General features: G+C 43.9%; 1 protein-coding gene across 2 annotated transcripts in view; it reads left to right on the top strand.

Moving 5' to 3' along the window:
* The window catches only part of FAM184B (family with sequence similarity 184 member B), a 153,381-nt gene that overhangs the window by 88,326 nt on the left and 49,321 nt on the right, over positions 1–15,734 (top strand). For both annotated transcript variants that reach the window (XM_016951395.4, XM_024356047.3), the window contains exons 6-7: positions 647–757; positions 5,552–5,659. In XM_016951395.4, the coding sequence (XP_016806884.3) occupies positions 647–757; positions 5,552–5,659 (219 nt within the window). The remainder of the gene's footprint in view (positions 1–646; positions 758–5,551; positions 5,660–15,734) is intronic.

The following is a 15,734-nucleotide window of genomic DNA, read 5'->3' as shown; positions in this document are numbered from 1 at the left end:
ACCTGGATCTGCTTTGCACTGAGGCTCATGGGCTGTGGTGAGGGACCATGGAGCAATAGGCCCTGGGAATCCCATCATTTATTTTATTTTATGTATGTATGTGTTTTTAAAATAGAGACACCATCTCACTATGTTGCCCAGGCTGGTCTCGAACCCCTGGGCTCAAGCAATCCACTTGCCTCGGCCTCCCAAAGTGCTGGGATTACAGGCGTGAGCCACCATACCCGGCCAACCACACCATTTTGACTCATGTATGGATGCTGTTGAGAAGAAATTTTGTACTGCTTTTCCTATTTCCCTGCATCTGAAAATGTAGTTGGCTTTTTTACTTAAGTGACACTGACAAGTTTGTTAGTAATGAATGTGACACTGAGAATTTTGTTAGTAATGAGCATTTTTTTATTTGACACTAGAAAACTTAAAGACAACAATTTGCCCCACCCCACCCCTATATATATCAGTCTTTGTGGTGTGACATTAACACGTGTTTTCTTTTGACCTTCTCGTGTATGTCTAATTTATGTTTATTTGCAGTATTGTATGACACTCATAAGCTTCTTTGATCTCTGGGAATAAGGCAGGGTGTGAAAACATTAAGTGTCCTGTTTTCGTGCCTTTATGGTTAACTCTTCCAATCATCATTTAGGAAGTAGAAGCACAGTTGGAGGAAGTGAGGAAGAAATCAGAAAAGGAGATAAAGCAGCTGGAAGAAGAGAAAGCAGCCCTTAATGTGAAGCTCCAGAATTCTCTGCTCGAGGTGAGCCCTGACCAAATGCAAGCCTTGGGGTGCTGTTTCTGGTCCCTGGGAGCTTCTGCCTAACTGAGAAGCCAAGAATTTTGGAAGACAGAAAAGGACACTCAGCCAGACAGGCAGGCTGTCTCAGGGGGTGTGCATTTAGCTGCAAGTAACAGAGAGCCAGATTAGAGATGCTTAAACAACGAGGCTTTTAATGTCTCAAATAAGAGAAGGACACAGGAAGCCGCTGGTGTTGGTTCTGTGGCTTCATGAAGGCACAAGTGGGTAGCCTGCAGTTCCCCTGCCTTTCCTTCCCCAGGGTTACATTTGCCCCTTTGTGGGCTCTTAGCAATTTTGCCTTTCTAGGCCCTTCCTTTATTAAAAAATATAAAAATTTATATTTTATGACTGCATTGGTAGAAAGATCAATATCATCCAGACTATACTTTTTTCTGATTTTAAAAGAAATTAACACATTTTCGTGGGCCCCTAAAAGTATCAAAGAACTAGTGGAAAATGCTAGAAACAGAATCCTAAGAGCCATTTCTGAGCCTGCTTAAACCAAAAAAATGTCAACAAGTTTCCTTCCTTCCCCTGTCCTCCCTCAAACCTTCCACATGAGACCTGTGTCTCCCACCTGCTTCAGGAACCCATGAAACCAGTTCCTCAGCCCTGGCTGTACATCACAACCTCTAGGGAATTTTTAAGAACACAAAGGCCACGTGCAAAACAGTACCGATTGTTTAGGAATATCCAAGAGGTCAATCTAAACAAGGCATGAGGATGATAGAATCAAATTGGACCAGTGGTTATCTCTAGAAGGGAGAGACTGTAAGGGGCTGCAGCTGTATTTGTGACATGTTATTTCTTTAGCTGAGTGATAAGTACACAGGTGTGATGTTTCTCTAACTCCTTCTATTTCTAAAATTATTATTTTAAAAAATGATGAGTATGTCTTTCCTTAGACTTGATATTTCGGGGTCTAGAGGTGGGTCTTGGTGAAAAGTTCTGGGATAGAGGCTTCTGTTCTGGCCCAGACCAAGGTGGGGCTGCACAGCAAAGAAGCCTTTCTCTGTCCTTCCTCCTTTCTTCCCTGCTGTCCTCCCGACTTTCTGCCTTTCCCTCACTCCCTCCTCCTTCACTTCTCCCTCCCTCCATCTCTTCCTCTCGCCCTGTTGAAGATACACTGCCAGTCTTCATGTTGTACCCGGACCACTCCTCACTGCAGAGCTTAAGGTGGCCTGTACATGTATGAGACCAGCCCAGTTATTCTTTTTTTTTTTGAGACGGAGTCTCGCTCTGTTGCCCGACTGGAGTGCAGTGGTGCAATCTCAGCTCACTGCAACCTCCGCCTCCCGGGTTCAAGCGATTCTCCTGTCTCAGCCTCCTGAGTAGCTGGGATTACAGGTGCCTGCCACCACGCCTGGCTAATTTTTGTATTTTTAGTGGAGATGGGGTTTCACCATGTTGGCCAGGATGGTCTCAGTCTCTTGACCTCATGATCTGCCTGCCTTGGCCTCCCAAAGTGCAGGGATTACAGGCCCAGTTATTCTTTTGAATAACACAGGTCAGGGAAGCCTGGGCCCTGACCTATTTCTGTGAATGTGCCTTAGAGCTCTTTTTTTTTCCTTTCTTTCTTTTTTTTTTTTTTTTGAGATGGAATCTCACTCTATCGCCCAGGCTGGAGTGCATTGGCGTGATCTCAGCTCACTGCAACCTCCACCTCCTGGTTCAAGCAATTCTCCTGCCTCAGCCTCCCAACTAGCTGGAATTACAGGCGCATGCCACCACACCAGGCTAATTTTTTGTATTTTAGTAAAGACGGGGTTTCACCGTGTTGCCCAGGCTGGTCGTGAACTCCTGAGCTCGGGTGATCCACCCGCCTCTGCCTCCCGAAGTGCTGGGATTACAGGCGTGAGCCACCGTGCCCAGCCCAGAGCTCTTTTTTTAAAAACAATAATGGCTAGTTTTGTGGAGCACTTGCTCTAGTCAAGATACTATCTAAGAAGTTTACATTTACTATTTTAATCCTCATAACCACTTTACCATGTAGGTGCTATTATCATCTCTATGTACAAATGAGACAACTGAGGCACAGAGAAGGTAAATCACTTTCCCAACGTTGCATAGCTAACAAGTAGCAGGTCTGGGATTCAAACCCAGGTAATGTGGCTCTAACGACCCCACCCTTAACCGCTAAGCTAATACTGCCTCTAGTATGGTATGTTGCCTCTTTGATGACTAAGGGTCACTCAGAACCTGAATGTTTACATTCAGTTGCAAGTCATGACCAAGAGGTTGACCATTGACAAAGGGCCTCAGTCTTGCTCTCCATCCTTGACTCCTCCTACCCCCTAAATGATGCTACAATCTGTCCCCACCTTACCAAAGCTAGAAATGAAAGTGTCATCCTTGATCATAGTCTCTTCTCCCAGCTCTCCCATCCTCACCCCTAGTCACAATCCTGCCCTATCATCACACCCAATCCTTGTCAAGTCCTGTGGGTCCTACGCCTTAAGCCTTTCTGTCCCCTCCCTTCTCTCCACACCTATGCCTTGAACAAGATCCTTGGAATGACTTGCCTAGACTCTTTCCCCACTTGTAGATGTTACATAAACAATTGCACCAGCTCCTCTGAATATTTCATAAACCTTAGCAAGATGCAGTTTAAGCATAGTTTTATAATCTTGAAATATCTCTTCCTCTAATATTCCTTATGGAAAGTCTGGAAGGACTTTCCGATAGCCTTGCTGTTCCCCTGCAATGTTGCTAGAGTCTTGCAAGAGTGTTGCCATGGATCTTTCTGCCTCCACGTTCTCTCTAGGCCAGCTACTCCCAGAACTCATGTTCTAAAATCCAAATCTGCTCAAAGCCCCACTCCTCCCTTCCTAAAATCTTGAATCCCCATCTTCTTCACAATTTGGGCCGAACCTCACTTGCTACCACTATCCTCCAAGGCTCTGCTGCCTCTGTCCCGTCCTTCACTCTGGCCCCTCCAACATGGAATCTTTCTTCAGTCCTCACATCTACCCCACCCGCCCTCTACCACTACACCTGCTGTTTCTGCTGTCTGGAATGCACTATCCCACCTTCACCAATGGCAGACTCCTGTTCATCCTTCAGTGCCCTTAAGCTGCTTGAATGCCCCTGGGCAGAGTTTATTGCTGTAAATTCTTTTTTTTTTTTTTTTTTTTTTGAGACGGAGTCTCGTTCTGTCACCCAGGCTGGAGTGCAATGGTGCAATCTTGGTTCACTGTAACCTCCACCTCCCAGGTTCAAGCAATTCTTCTGCTTCAGCCTCCCAAGTAGCTGGGATTACAGGCACGCACCAAAAGGCCCAGCTAATTGTGTATTTTTAGTAGAGATGGGGTTTCGCCATGTTGGCCAGACTGTTCTCGAACTCCTGACCTCAGGTGATCTGTCCACCTCGGCCTCCCAAAGTGCTGGGATTACAGGCATAAGCCACCATGCCCGACCCTATTGCTGTAAATTCTGTGCAGTAGTGCCTACCTTATAAAGGCTGTTGTGAGGATTAAAAGAGTTAATACTGTAAAAGGCTTAGGTTCCTGGCTGCGTGTAGTGGTTCATCCCTATAATCTCAGCACTTTGGGAGGCTGAGGTGGGAGGATCTCTTGAGCCTAGGAGTTTGAGACCAGCCTGGGCAACATAGCAAGATCCCATCTCAATTTTTTAAAAAAGAAAATAATTTTTTTAAAAAAGGCTTAGATTCCTGGGTGGCACAGAGCAAATGGACCATTAAGGAGGTGCTCTTATTATTTTGTACATATCTCTACTGAGTGTCATTGGGGTTATAAACATTTATCTATCTCCCTCATAAAATGACAGCTCCTTAAAGGCAGGGACCATGCTTTACGATTTTACTATCTTGCTCTCACTCTGTCCCTTCCCCATCCCTCCTTGTACCTAGCATGGTGCCTAACTAGTATTAAGGTTTCTAGAAAATTTTGAGGAAAGTCAAAGTTTCCTTTATGTTTTTTGGCCTCATTCTCCTCAAAGTCTAGGGGAAAGCTGTCTGTGTAATTCAAATATTACAATTAGTTGGTTAATCATCATCATAATTAAGGCCTTACACTTTTAGAGCACCCCCAACCCCTCTTTTCTCATTTTATCTATATAATTCTTAAATGTTGTTCATTTTCTTTACCAATTAACTTTTTTGTTTTGTTTTCAAAAGAAATTGAGTGGCCTTCCAGGAATGGTATTAAAGCCACCCTACAGATCGAGTATAGAAATATGTATGTAAATAATTTAAGGAAAGTGTGGAATACTATAAACCTACTGGGCACATTTTCTTCTGGAAAGACTAAGCAACTAGCTCATTAGAAATGGCATTTCTAGGCCGGGCACAGTGGCTTACACCTGTAATCCCAGCCCTTTTGGAGGCCGAGGCAGGCGGATCGCTTAAGGTCAGGAGTTTGAGACCAGGCTGGGCAACATGGTGAAACCCCGTCTCTACTAAAAATACAAAAAATTAGCTGGGCGTGGTGGTGCATACCTGTAGTCCCAGCTACTCAGGAGGCTGAGGCAGGGGAATCACTTGAACCCGGGAGGTGGAGGTTGCAGTAAGCCAAGATCGTGCCACTGCACTCCAGCCTGGGTGACAGAGCAAGACCCTGGCTCAGGAAAAAAAAAAAAAAAAAAAAAAGGCATTTCTAGAAGTGTGTGTAGAATTTGTCTAATGGGGCACTCTCCCCAGAACAGACTGACCCAGGAGAATTGATTCCTGGATGAATGACTGTATCGAGGAGGTAGAACCTGGTTTCATTGCGTGGTGTTTCTTATCTCCTGTTTTAGGTTTTAAGGCTGGAAGAATTTATCCAACAAAATAAGACACGCCCCACAGGAGCTGAGGAAAGTACCCAGGAATTAGGCCGCCAGCACCGCAGCATTCTGGAGACCCAGGTAACCTCCAGCTTTGTCAGATTTAATTAAAGATATTTCTTTTCTCGGTCTCAGCCTTTCAGTGTCCCCAGTGACACATGCTGATGTTAATGGGCTCTTTTACATCTCTCCTCAACACTGCCAAAATGCCCAGAAAAAAAAAATCACCACAAAATCCATTCACAGAAACCACGAAGGAAATAGAAGTCTGACTAATTATCTGCATGGTTTGAAAAAGAATAAGGCCTGTCAGATGAGTCTCCGCTCTCTCTCTGAGAGCAGCCTGCCTGGAGGATAAAGGGCGCACTCAACTAGAGCAGGGCCTTTGATTCTGCCCAGCACGAACCCCAATAGTAGTCATAAAAGCCCCTCTCTTGCCCCGGCTGTCTCCCTCCACAGCCATGATCTCATTTACTCTCACAACAGCCCTTGTCCGTGAACCTGCCGTTTCAGGGACGCCGCTTGAGGGTAGAAACTGGTTCCTGTTTGTCTCTCTGTCTGGCTCACGGTGGGTTGGATTGTTCTCTAGGATCACCATAACGAATGACCATGTACTTGGTGGCTTCAGCCGTGGAAATGTACTCTCTCACGGTTCTGGAGGCCGGAGGTCTGAAATCAAGGTGTTGGCTTATTTTGGAGTCTGCGAGTGAGAACCTGGTCTGTGTGGCTCCCCTCGCCTCTGGTGGTTGCTGGGCAGTCCTTTTGTTCCTTGGCCAAGTCTTCCTTGCAGACGCGTCACTCCGATCTCTGCCTCTGTCATCACACGGCCTCCTTCCCCTTGTCTCTGAGTCTTTGTGCCTTCACACAGCCTTCTTATAAAGACACCAGTCACTGGCTTTAGGGCCCACTCTACTACAGCATGACCTCATCGTAACTAATTGCATCTGCAAAGATCCTATTTCCAAATAAGGTCACATTCATAGGTACCGGGGCTTAAGACTTCAGCATATCTTCTTAGGGACACAGCCTAACCCACAAGATAGGCACTCAGTGAACATTTGTTGTACCATGTCAGGAATATAAATAATCTCCCTGAAGTGGGCGCTTGAGTACCCTGGCTTGAATAACCCTCTTAATTCCTGTTTCAGCAGCAAGAGAGCCATAAAAATCTCACGGCCTTCAATTTCACTTATTTGATTGTTGCCTACAATTTTCAGGCCATTTCAAACTCCAGGAGGGAAAACACTACATGGGTCAGTCTGAATCTTACCACATCAGTCTTACCAGTCTCTTGTTTACCCATTTCTGTGTACACGACTGTCCTCAGGAACTGCAGTTTCTCTCCCATGACCCCCATCTTCCAGGGCTCAGGCCCCGGTCCTGCCAACAGCCCCCATGGCATACTCTTCTGAGATAACCCCCACTCAACCACATATTCACCAGGGCAAAAATGAGCCAAAATCTAGTGACTGTGGATTTAAATAATAATTAACATTTGTATGTGAACTGGTCAGTCATAGAGCACTGTTCTCATCTTTGACTTCATTGGAGTTTTTTGTTTTTGAGACAGGGTCTTTCTCTGTTGCCCAGGCTGCAGTGCAGTGGTGCAGTCACAGCTCACGCAGCCTCAACCTCCTGGCCTTAAGTGATCCTCCCACCTCAGCCTCCCGAGTAGCTGGGACCTCATGTGCATGCCACCAGGCCCAGCTAATTTTTCTATTTTTTGTAGAAACAGTGTTTCACCATGTTAGCCAGGCTAGTCTCAAACTCCTGACCTCAGGTGATCCTCCTTTCTTGGCCTCCCAAAGTGCTGGGATTACAGGCGTGAGCCAGCATGCTCGGCTTCATTGGAATTTTCCAACAACCCTGTAAGGCACCCATGTTATAGAAGAGAAAACTGAAGGTGAGGGCAGGTGACCTGCCCACAGTCACAGGCAGGTAAATAGCCAAGACAGGATGGAACTACTGGCTCTGATCCCCTCCTCTCTCCATAAGAGCAGCACATGCCCAGGATGCCTTCCAGATAAAACAGACTCCAGCTGTCATTGGGTTAAGGGGAGCAGCCAGGACTCCCTGGATTTCCTCCTTCCTCCTCTGACACCCAGATTAGGGGAGAATCCTTGAGCAGCCCTGTTTCCCCAATGTAAGCCTGGAGGACAAGCCTAAAGGAGCAGGGGCACCCTCATCCACAGGGCTTGCCACTTCCTGATCTGAGGCTGTCCCTCTCCTTTCAGAAGATTTCTGCCTGAGGGATGTGCAGACATTTTCATTCTACCTGTTTCTCAAGAATCAGTCTCATGAGCTAGCATTCCAGAGAACTTTTGGCCCCAGGGACAGCTGCACCTTTCACCAGCACCCTGTGGGGTTTTAGGTTGTCCTGAGATATTCAAGTATTTCTTAGCTCCTCAAAGTGACTGTGGCAGGGAGATGGACCGGAGTTGGCTGGTATCCTTCTTGATGAAATTAAATCTGAAATAAGGTGGTAAGCTGGAGACTGAATAAAAAAATGCAGTTCAGGAAGATTGTAGAGCAGGCTGTGTTTTAGGGAAATAAACACATAGAAATTCTAGGTATGTTCCAGGGCTGATGACCTGAGTCTACCAGTCATGGTCACGATGTCCATGAGCCGGTGCTATCACCACAGCTCAACTTCAGCACTTGACTCTGGGGTTGGATAATTCTTTGTTTTGGCGGGGTGTGTGGAGCTATGCTGTGTGCTGCAGGATGCATAGCAGCATCCTTGGCCTTTACCCACGAGATGCCAGTAGTACCTTTCCAACCAAAAATGTCTCCAGGGGACAAAATTATCCCCAGTTGAGAACCACCTCTGTAGCTAAAAAAGCAAGTCTTGAAGAAGTCCAGAATACAAGTGCCTGTTGGGAACCATGGGTTGGTTCACCAGGAAACTCCTCAGTTTTTTTTTTTTTTTTTTTTTTTGAGACAGAGTCTCACTTTGTCACCCAGTGTCACCCAGGCTGGAGTGCAATGGCATGATCTCGGCTCACTGCAAACTCCACCTCCCGGGTTCAAGCGATTCTTCTGCCTCAGCCTCCCAAGTAGCTGGGACTATAGGCACACACCACCATGCCCGACTAATTTTTGTATTTTTAGTAGAAATGAGGTTTCACCATATTGGCCAGGCTAGTCTCGAACTCCTGACCTCATGATCCGCCTGCCTCGGCCTTCCAAAGTGCTGGGATTACAGGTGTGAGCCAACCCGCCCAGCCCTCCTCAGCCTTCTTAATCTAGAATGTTGTCTTTCAATGAGCTCGGTTTCTTTCTTTCTTTTTTTTTTTTAAGTTCCAGGGTACATGTGCAGGATGAATAGGTTTGTTACAAAGGTAAACATGTGCCATGGTGGTTTGCTGTACCTATCAACTCATCACCTAAGTCTTAAGCCCAGCATGTATTAGCTCTTTTCCCTAATGCTCTCCTCAACCCACCACCCTCCCTCAACAGGCCCCAGTGAGTGTTTTTCCCCCTCCCTGCATCCATGTGTTCTCATTGTTCAGCTCCCACTTATAAGTGAGAACATATGGTGTTTGGTTTTCTGTTCATGTGTTAGTTTGCTGAGGATAATGGCTTCCATCTTCATCCCTGTCTCTGCAAAGGACATATCTCGTTCCTTTTTATGGCTGCATAGTATTCCATGGTGGTGTATATGTACCACATTTTCTTTATTCAGTCTATCATTTATGGGCATTTGGGTTGATTTCATGTCTTTGCTGTTGTGAATAGTGAATGAGTTCGGTTTCTAGAGGGAAGTGCAGATGCCCTCTCTATAGAGTTGCAGCAAGAACCTCGACAAATATCAGTTTCATTTGATTCAACTCAATATGCACGTTATTCATTCATTCTGCAGTCATGTGTGCAATACCTGGCATGTGCCAGCCTCTGAACTGGATGCTAGAGGGAGAAGTGTGCATAAACAAATAGCTGGAAAACAATGTGGACATTTAGTAACAGCTTAAATATCTGGTGCTGTTTTCTATTAGACATTTTGCAGATGTTGTTTGTTCTTTCAAATTAAGGCCTCTTTTCAAATAAGCAATCCACATATATGGTACAGAACTCAAATGGTATATAAAGGTATACATTGGAAAGCATCTTCCTTCTTCCTGCTGAGTTCCCTATCCCAGGGAAAACTGCTTGTTGTGTTTTATTTTCTCTCTTCTTATGTATCCTTTCAGAGGTATAGTGTATACACAGGCATAATTATGGATTTTTTTCTATAAATGATAGGATACTCTCATGAATTATTATTATTATTATTATTATTATTATTATTATTGAGACTGGGTCTTGTTCTGCTACCCAGGGTGGAGTGCAGTCCTGGCTCACTGCAATCCTCGATTTCCTGGGCTCAAGCAATCCTCCTGCCTAGACTCCTGAGTGGCTGGGACAACAGGTGCCCATGACCACGCCCAGCTAATTTTTGTATTTTTTGTAGAGACAAGGCTTCATCATGCTGTCCAGGCTGGTCTCAAACTCCTGGACTCAAACCATTCACCCACCTCCACCTCCCAAAGTGCTGGGATTACAGACATGAACCACTGCGTCTGGCCAGTTCTGCTTTTAACTTAAATTTTATAGCTTAGAGATTGTAATATATCAGTATACTTCCCTTTTAGCTTCATTTTTTAAAAACAAACCAACCACCTAATTCTCCCTTGTACAGAAAAACCATATTATATTTAACCATTCCCTTATGATTGACAGTTAGATTGTTTTAATATTTCTCTATTATAGATAATACTTCAATGGATAGCACCATAGAGGGATATAATATAGTATAGTAGTTAAGCAAGCTCACCCCTGAACCAGACACCTGGGTTCTTACTGGCTGGATAATCTTGGACAAATAATTTAATGTCTCTTTGCTTCACCATTCTCATTTATACACCAAGGGTGATGATAGTATCTACTCCAGAGGGTCTTTGTGAGGTCTAAATGAATTCCTATCTGTATGGTGTTGGAAACAGCACCTAGTGTGTGCAAATGCTCTCTAGGTGCTAACTGTTGCTCCTGTGGAATTTGCCGGGTGCAGTGGTGTGTGCGTGTTTAACTTCAATAGATACCATCACTTGCCACCCACTGAGGTTGTTCTGCTCTGTGTCCCTACCAGCAACACGTGTGCTTTGCTAACACAGCAAGTTACAAAACTTTCTGAACTTTGCCAATTAGAAAAAAAATGTAATGTAGTTCAAATAGTTTTGGCAAGCCAGCTCTGTGCCAGCCTGGTGAGCCGAAGCTCTGCCTAGGTCTAGATGAGGTGTGAGCAGCATACTTCAGTACTGCCATACCTGCAACCACACAGAATGGTACAAGGGGCAGAGGTAAAGCCAGGGAGGCCTAGGCAGGGGCTTGAACAATCTGATGGCAGATCTGCTGGTGGCAATAGGGGCATCAGAACAGGATATTAAATGACAACTTCCCCAGTGATGTTCCTGCTGGATTGGGGCTATAAAATTTAAGTTTGTTCAAGACTCAGGGGTTTCAGTTTAGGCCAGTAGCTGTTCTGCAAAGCACTTCAGTGAGTCGAGAGAAATAAAAACAGTCCAGGCGCAGTGGCTCATGCTTATAATCCCAGCACTGCGAGAGACGGAGGCAGGTGGATCACTTGAGGCCAGGAGTTCAAGACAGGCTGAGCAACATGGCAAAACCTCGTCTCTACTAAAAATACAAAAATTAGCTGGGCATGGTGGCACACGCCTGTAGTCCCAGCTGCGTGGGAGACTGAGGCACGAGAACCGCTAGGACCTGGGAGGTGGAGGTTGCAGTGAGCCAAGATTGTGCCACTGTACTCCAGCCTGGGGAACAGAGTGAGACTGTCTCAAAAATAAATAAATAAATAAACAAACAATAAAAAGAAATCTAAAAGAGAGAGAGAGATAAAAATAATAATGTCAACTGAGATCAGGCTTTCCACTCCACTCCCAGAACATGCAGGGAGAAGGCTGCCAAACGTGGGTGTGACTCTGTCCCCACTAAACTTAGCTGGGACCTCACCAAGACTTTAATCCTGGTCTCTCCCTGCCAGTCTCCTTGATTCTCGTAGATTCAAAGTTTTACTAATTGGTTTCCAGAAAGCCATTTTAGTCATAATCATTCTGAGGGAAAATTTTTTTCTGGAAGATTCCTTTGGTGCCTGGGCCACACTGAACGGGCGGTGGAGAAGGGTGGAAGTTTTCATACATACCCCTGCCCACACCCTCTCCAGAAGGAAAAGGGAGTCATTTGTGGTAACTGCCATTTAAGTCATCTTGCCTCTATAAATATGTCTGAGTACCATCGCTATACAAGCCATAGGGCTGCATGTCCAGGAGAATGAGGCCTAATCTTGATCCTTGGAGGGCTCACATTTCAAATGGGAGAAATAACTATTTCCTTAAATACTAACCTGTTACGATGACCGCTATGATGATGGCAAGAAGATATATTAATGGCAAGCCCATATGGGAGAGGAAGCTTTCTGTCCAGGGGAGTCCAGGAAACTATTCCAGAAGAATGACGTCTGCGGACATCTGCTTGACACTGAAATCTGAACATGACTTCACCAGGAAATGGGATGCCATGGGGAAGCAGCCCAAGGCAAGCTCCTGAGGTGTTTGGGAAGGATCCAGGGACACTCCAAAGCTCTCCAGGCCTGAAAGTGTCCCCTACTCCTTGGAGGCCCTGAGTGGTTTGCTGGGCAAGAGTCAGCCCGTGCCATATTTTGGAGGACCATAGGAATTCGAGGCATCACCTGTCCTGGCCGTTGGCAGGCAGATAACCACTAGGCTCTTAAACAACTGTGACATCCTGAGTGTCCCTCAGGCCAATTGGGAGCCAGCACCCTTGGTTGGTGTGAATTGAAGGGTCTGGTTCCACCTGACATGGAACAAGGCAGGCTGCCCTTCACTCCATGGAGAGGTTCTGGGCATTGGCTGAGATTCAGTAGAGCCTGGGAAGACAGTGTAGGGCAGGGCCACCTGCCTAAGGCTTAGGACATGGGTTCCACCCAGCTCTGCCCAAGACCTGCTTAGGAGCCTCAGACAGGTCAGAAACCATCCCTGAGATCAGTTTCTTCATTACTCATAATGGCAAACCCATAGGACTTCACACAGTCCACAAACCACCCTATGAGACTCTTACAGAGAAACCAAGGCCCAAAGGGTGGTACCAGGGCCTGTGCTGTAAGCTGCAATGCTGCACTACTTCTTGTTAGTAAAACAGTGGCAATAATCCCTGCACTTCATACCCCCAGAGACTTGTGGTAATGAACAGGAGAAAGCATATGAAGTCACTTTTCAGAACTGTTAAAGATTCTGTCAATGTAAGTTGACTTTATAGTATCTATTACAGTCCCCTGTAATCATTTCAGCAAAACTCCATTACATTCGGTGTTCTATTTTAAGATGTACATAATACTACCTTTGAAAGATTGTCAAATGTACTTGAGAATGACTTTGAATATTCCCTTCTAGGAGATTTCCTGGGCGTGGGTGTTTCTTTAAAATAGAAATAATCCAGAAAAGGTTAAATAACTGGAAGATGAAAGATGAGGACCTAAATGTGAACACAGATTTAAAATAACCAGCCATTTGCCTGGGAGGAAGTGGGAGGAAGCATTTGCAGTAGATGGTTTGGAGAGGAGAAGCAGATCTATTTATTTTTCCGTGCACACTGTTCATACCCAGGCCACTTTAGCACTGAGAGAGCACTGGACTGAACCTGAGAAAAATGCCTGATGGGAAAAACCCAAGAGTAGGAATTGGGTTGAACAACTCAGGATACACCAGGAGTGGCTCAGGGATATTCTCAGAAGCCATGTTCTGAGTCTGTTTTATTTAGAGTTCAGAGACATGGACAATGTTTTTGTTTTGTTTTGTTTATTTCAGTAGGGTTTTGGGGAACAGGTGGTGTCTGGTTACATGAAATAAGTTCTTTTTTCTGTTATAGCATTATTATCATTGAACATGTGTTCAAATCTAGGCTTTTAAGGTTTTCACAAGAGAGAACTATTATATATTTAGTGCAACCAGGTACAAGACAGGCTCAAAAACAAACAAAACTGAAAAAGATCTGTGAAAAAGCTTTCAAAATAACAAAACTTAAATATAATTTTTAATGACATCAAAAACTATAATTTATCATGTGTGACATATTTTGAAATATCTATACATTGTGGAATGGCTCAATATAGCTAATTAACATATGTGTTACCTTATATGCTTGAATAATTTCTTTAGTGCTGATTTCTGAGATGTTGGTGCACCCATCACCTGTGCAGTGTACACTGTACCCAGTGTGCAGTCTTTTACCCCTCACCCCCTTCTCACCCTTTACCCCAAGTCCCCAAAGTCCACTGTATCATTCTTATGCTTTTGCATCCTCATAGCTTAGCCCCCACTTATAAGTGGGAACATACCATGTTTGGTTTTCCATTCCTGAGTTACTTCACTTAGAATAATGGTCTCCAATTCCATCCAAGTTGCTGCAAATGCCATTATTTTCTTCCTTTTTATGGCTGAGTAGTATTCCATGGTATGTATATACCACAATTTTTTTTTAACCACTCATTGACTGATGGGCATGTGGGCTGGTTCCATATTTTTGCAGTTGCAAATTTTGTTGCTATAAACATGCGTGTGCAAGTATCTTTTTTGTATAATGACTTATTTTCCTCAGGGTAGATACCCAGTAGTGGGATTGGGGGTAGTTCTATATAGAAAACAATATGGAGATTCCTTAAAGAACTTTACATACTGTTTTTCATAGTGGTTATACTAGTTTACATTTTCACCAGCACTGTAAAAATGTTCTCTTTTCACGACATCCATGTCAACATGTGTTCTTTTTTATTTTTTGACTATGGCCATTCCTGCAGAGTAAGGTGGTATCACAGGGTGGTTTTGATTTGCATTTCCGTGATCATTAGTGATGTTGAGCATTTTTTCATATGTTTGTTTACCATTTGTATATCTTCTTTTGAGAATTGTCTATTCATGTCCTTAGCCCACTTTTTGATGGGATTGTTTTATCTTGCTGATGTGAGTTATTTATAGATTCTGGATATTAGTCCTTTGTCAGATATATAGATTGCAAATATTTTATCCCACTCTGTAGGTTGTCTGTTTACTCTGCTGATTGTTTCTTTTGCTGTGCAGAGCTTTTTAGTTTAATGAAGTCCAATCTATTTATCTTTGTTTTTGTTGCATTTGCTTTTGTTTTCTTGGTCATGAACTCTTTGCCTAAGCCAATGTCTAGAAGAGTTTTCCCAATGTTATCTTCTAGAATTTTTATGGTTTTGGGTCTTAGATTTAAGTCTTTGAACCATCTTGAGTTGATTTTTGTATAAGGTGAGAGATTAGGATCCAGTTTCATTCTTCTACATGTGGCTTGCCAATTATCCCAGCACCATTTGTTGAATAGGGTGTCCTTTCCCCACTTTATGTTTTTTGTTTTTTTGTTTTTTGTTTTTTGCTTCGTCAAAGATCAGTTGGCTGTATTTGGCTTTAATTCCGGATTTTCTATTGTGTTCCATTGGCCTATGTGTCTGTTTTTATACCAGTACCATGCTGTTTTAGTGACTATGGCCTTATAGTATAGTTTGAAGTCAGGTAATGTGATGCCTCCAGATTTGTTCTTTTTGCTTAGCCTTGCTTTGGCTGTGTGGGTTCCTTTTTTTACCATATGAATTTTAGGTTTGTTTTTTCCTAGTTCTGGGAAGAATTATGGCAATATTTTGATGGGAATTGCATTGAATTTGCAGATTGCTTTTGGCAGTATGATCATTTTCACAATATTGATTCTACCCATTCCTGAGTATGGGATGTGTTTCCATTTGTTTGTGTTGCCTATGATTTTTTTCAGCAGTGTTTTGTAGTTTTCCTTGTAGTGGTCTTTCACCTCCTTGGTTAGGTATATTCCTAAGGGTTTTTTTGTTTGGTTGTTTTGCAGCTATTGTAAAAGGGGTTGAGTTCTTGATTTGATTCCCAGCTTGGTCGATGTTAGTGTATAGAAGAGCTACTGATTTGTATACATTAATTTTGTATCCTGAAACTTTGCTGAATTCATGTATCAGTTCTAGGAGCTTTTTGGAGGAGTCTTTAGGGTTTTCTAGGTATACGATCATATCATCAGCAAACAGTGATAGTTTGACTTCCTCTTTACT

The sequence above is a fragment of the Pan troglodytes genome, chromosome 3 (genome assembly GCF_028858775.2).
Source record: "Pan troglodytes isolate AG18354 chromosome 3, NHGRI_mPanTro3-v2.0_pri, whole genome shotgun sequence".
Lineage (NCBI taxonomy): Eukaryota > Metazoa > Chordata > Mammalia > Primates > Hominidae > Pan > Pan troglodytes.
The sequence above is the reverse complement of the archived record's forward strand: the minus strand, read 5'-3'. Positions and strand labels throughout refer to the sequence as shown.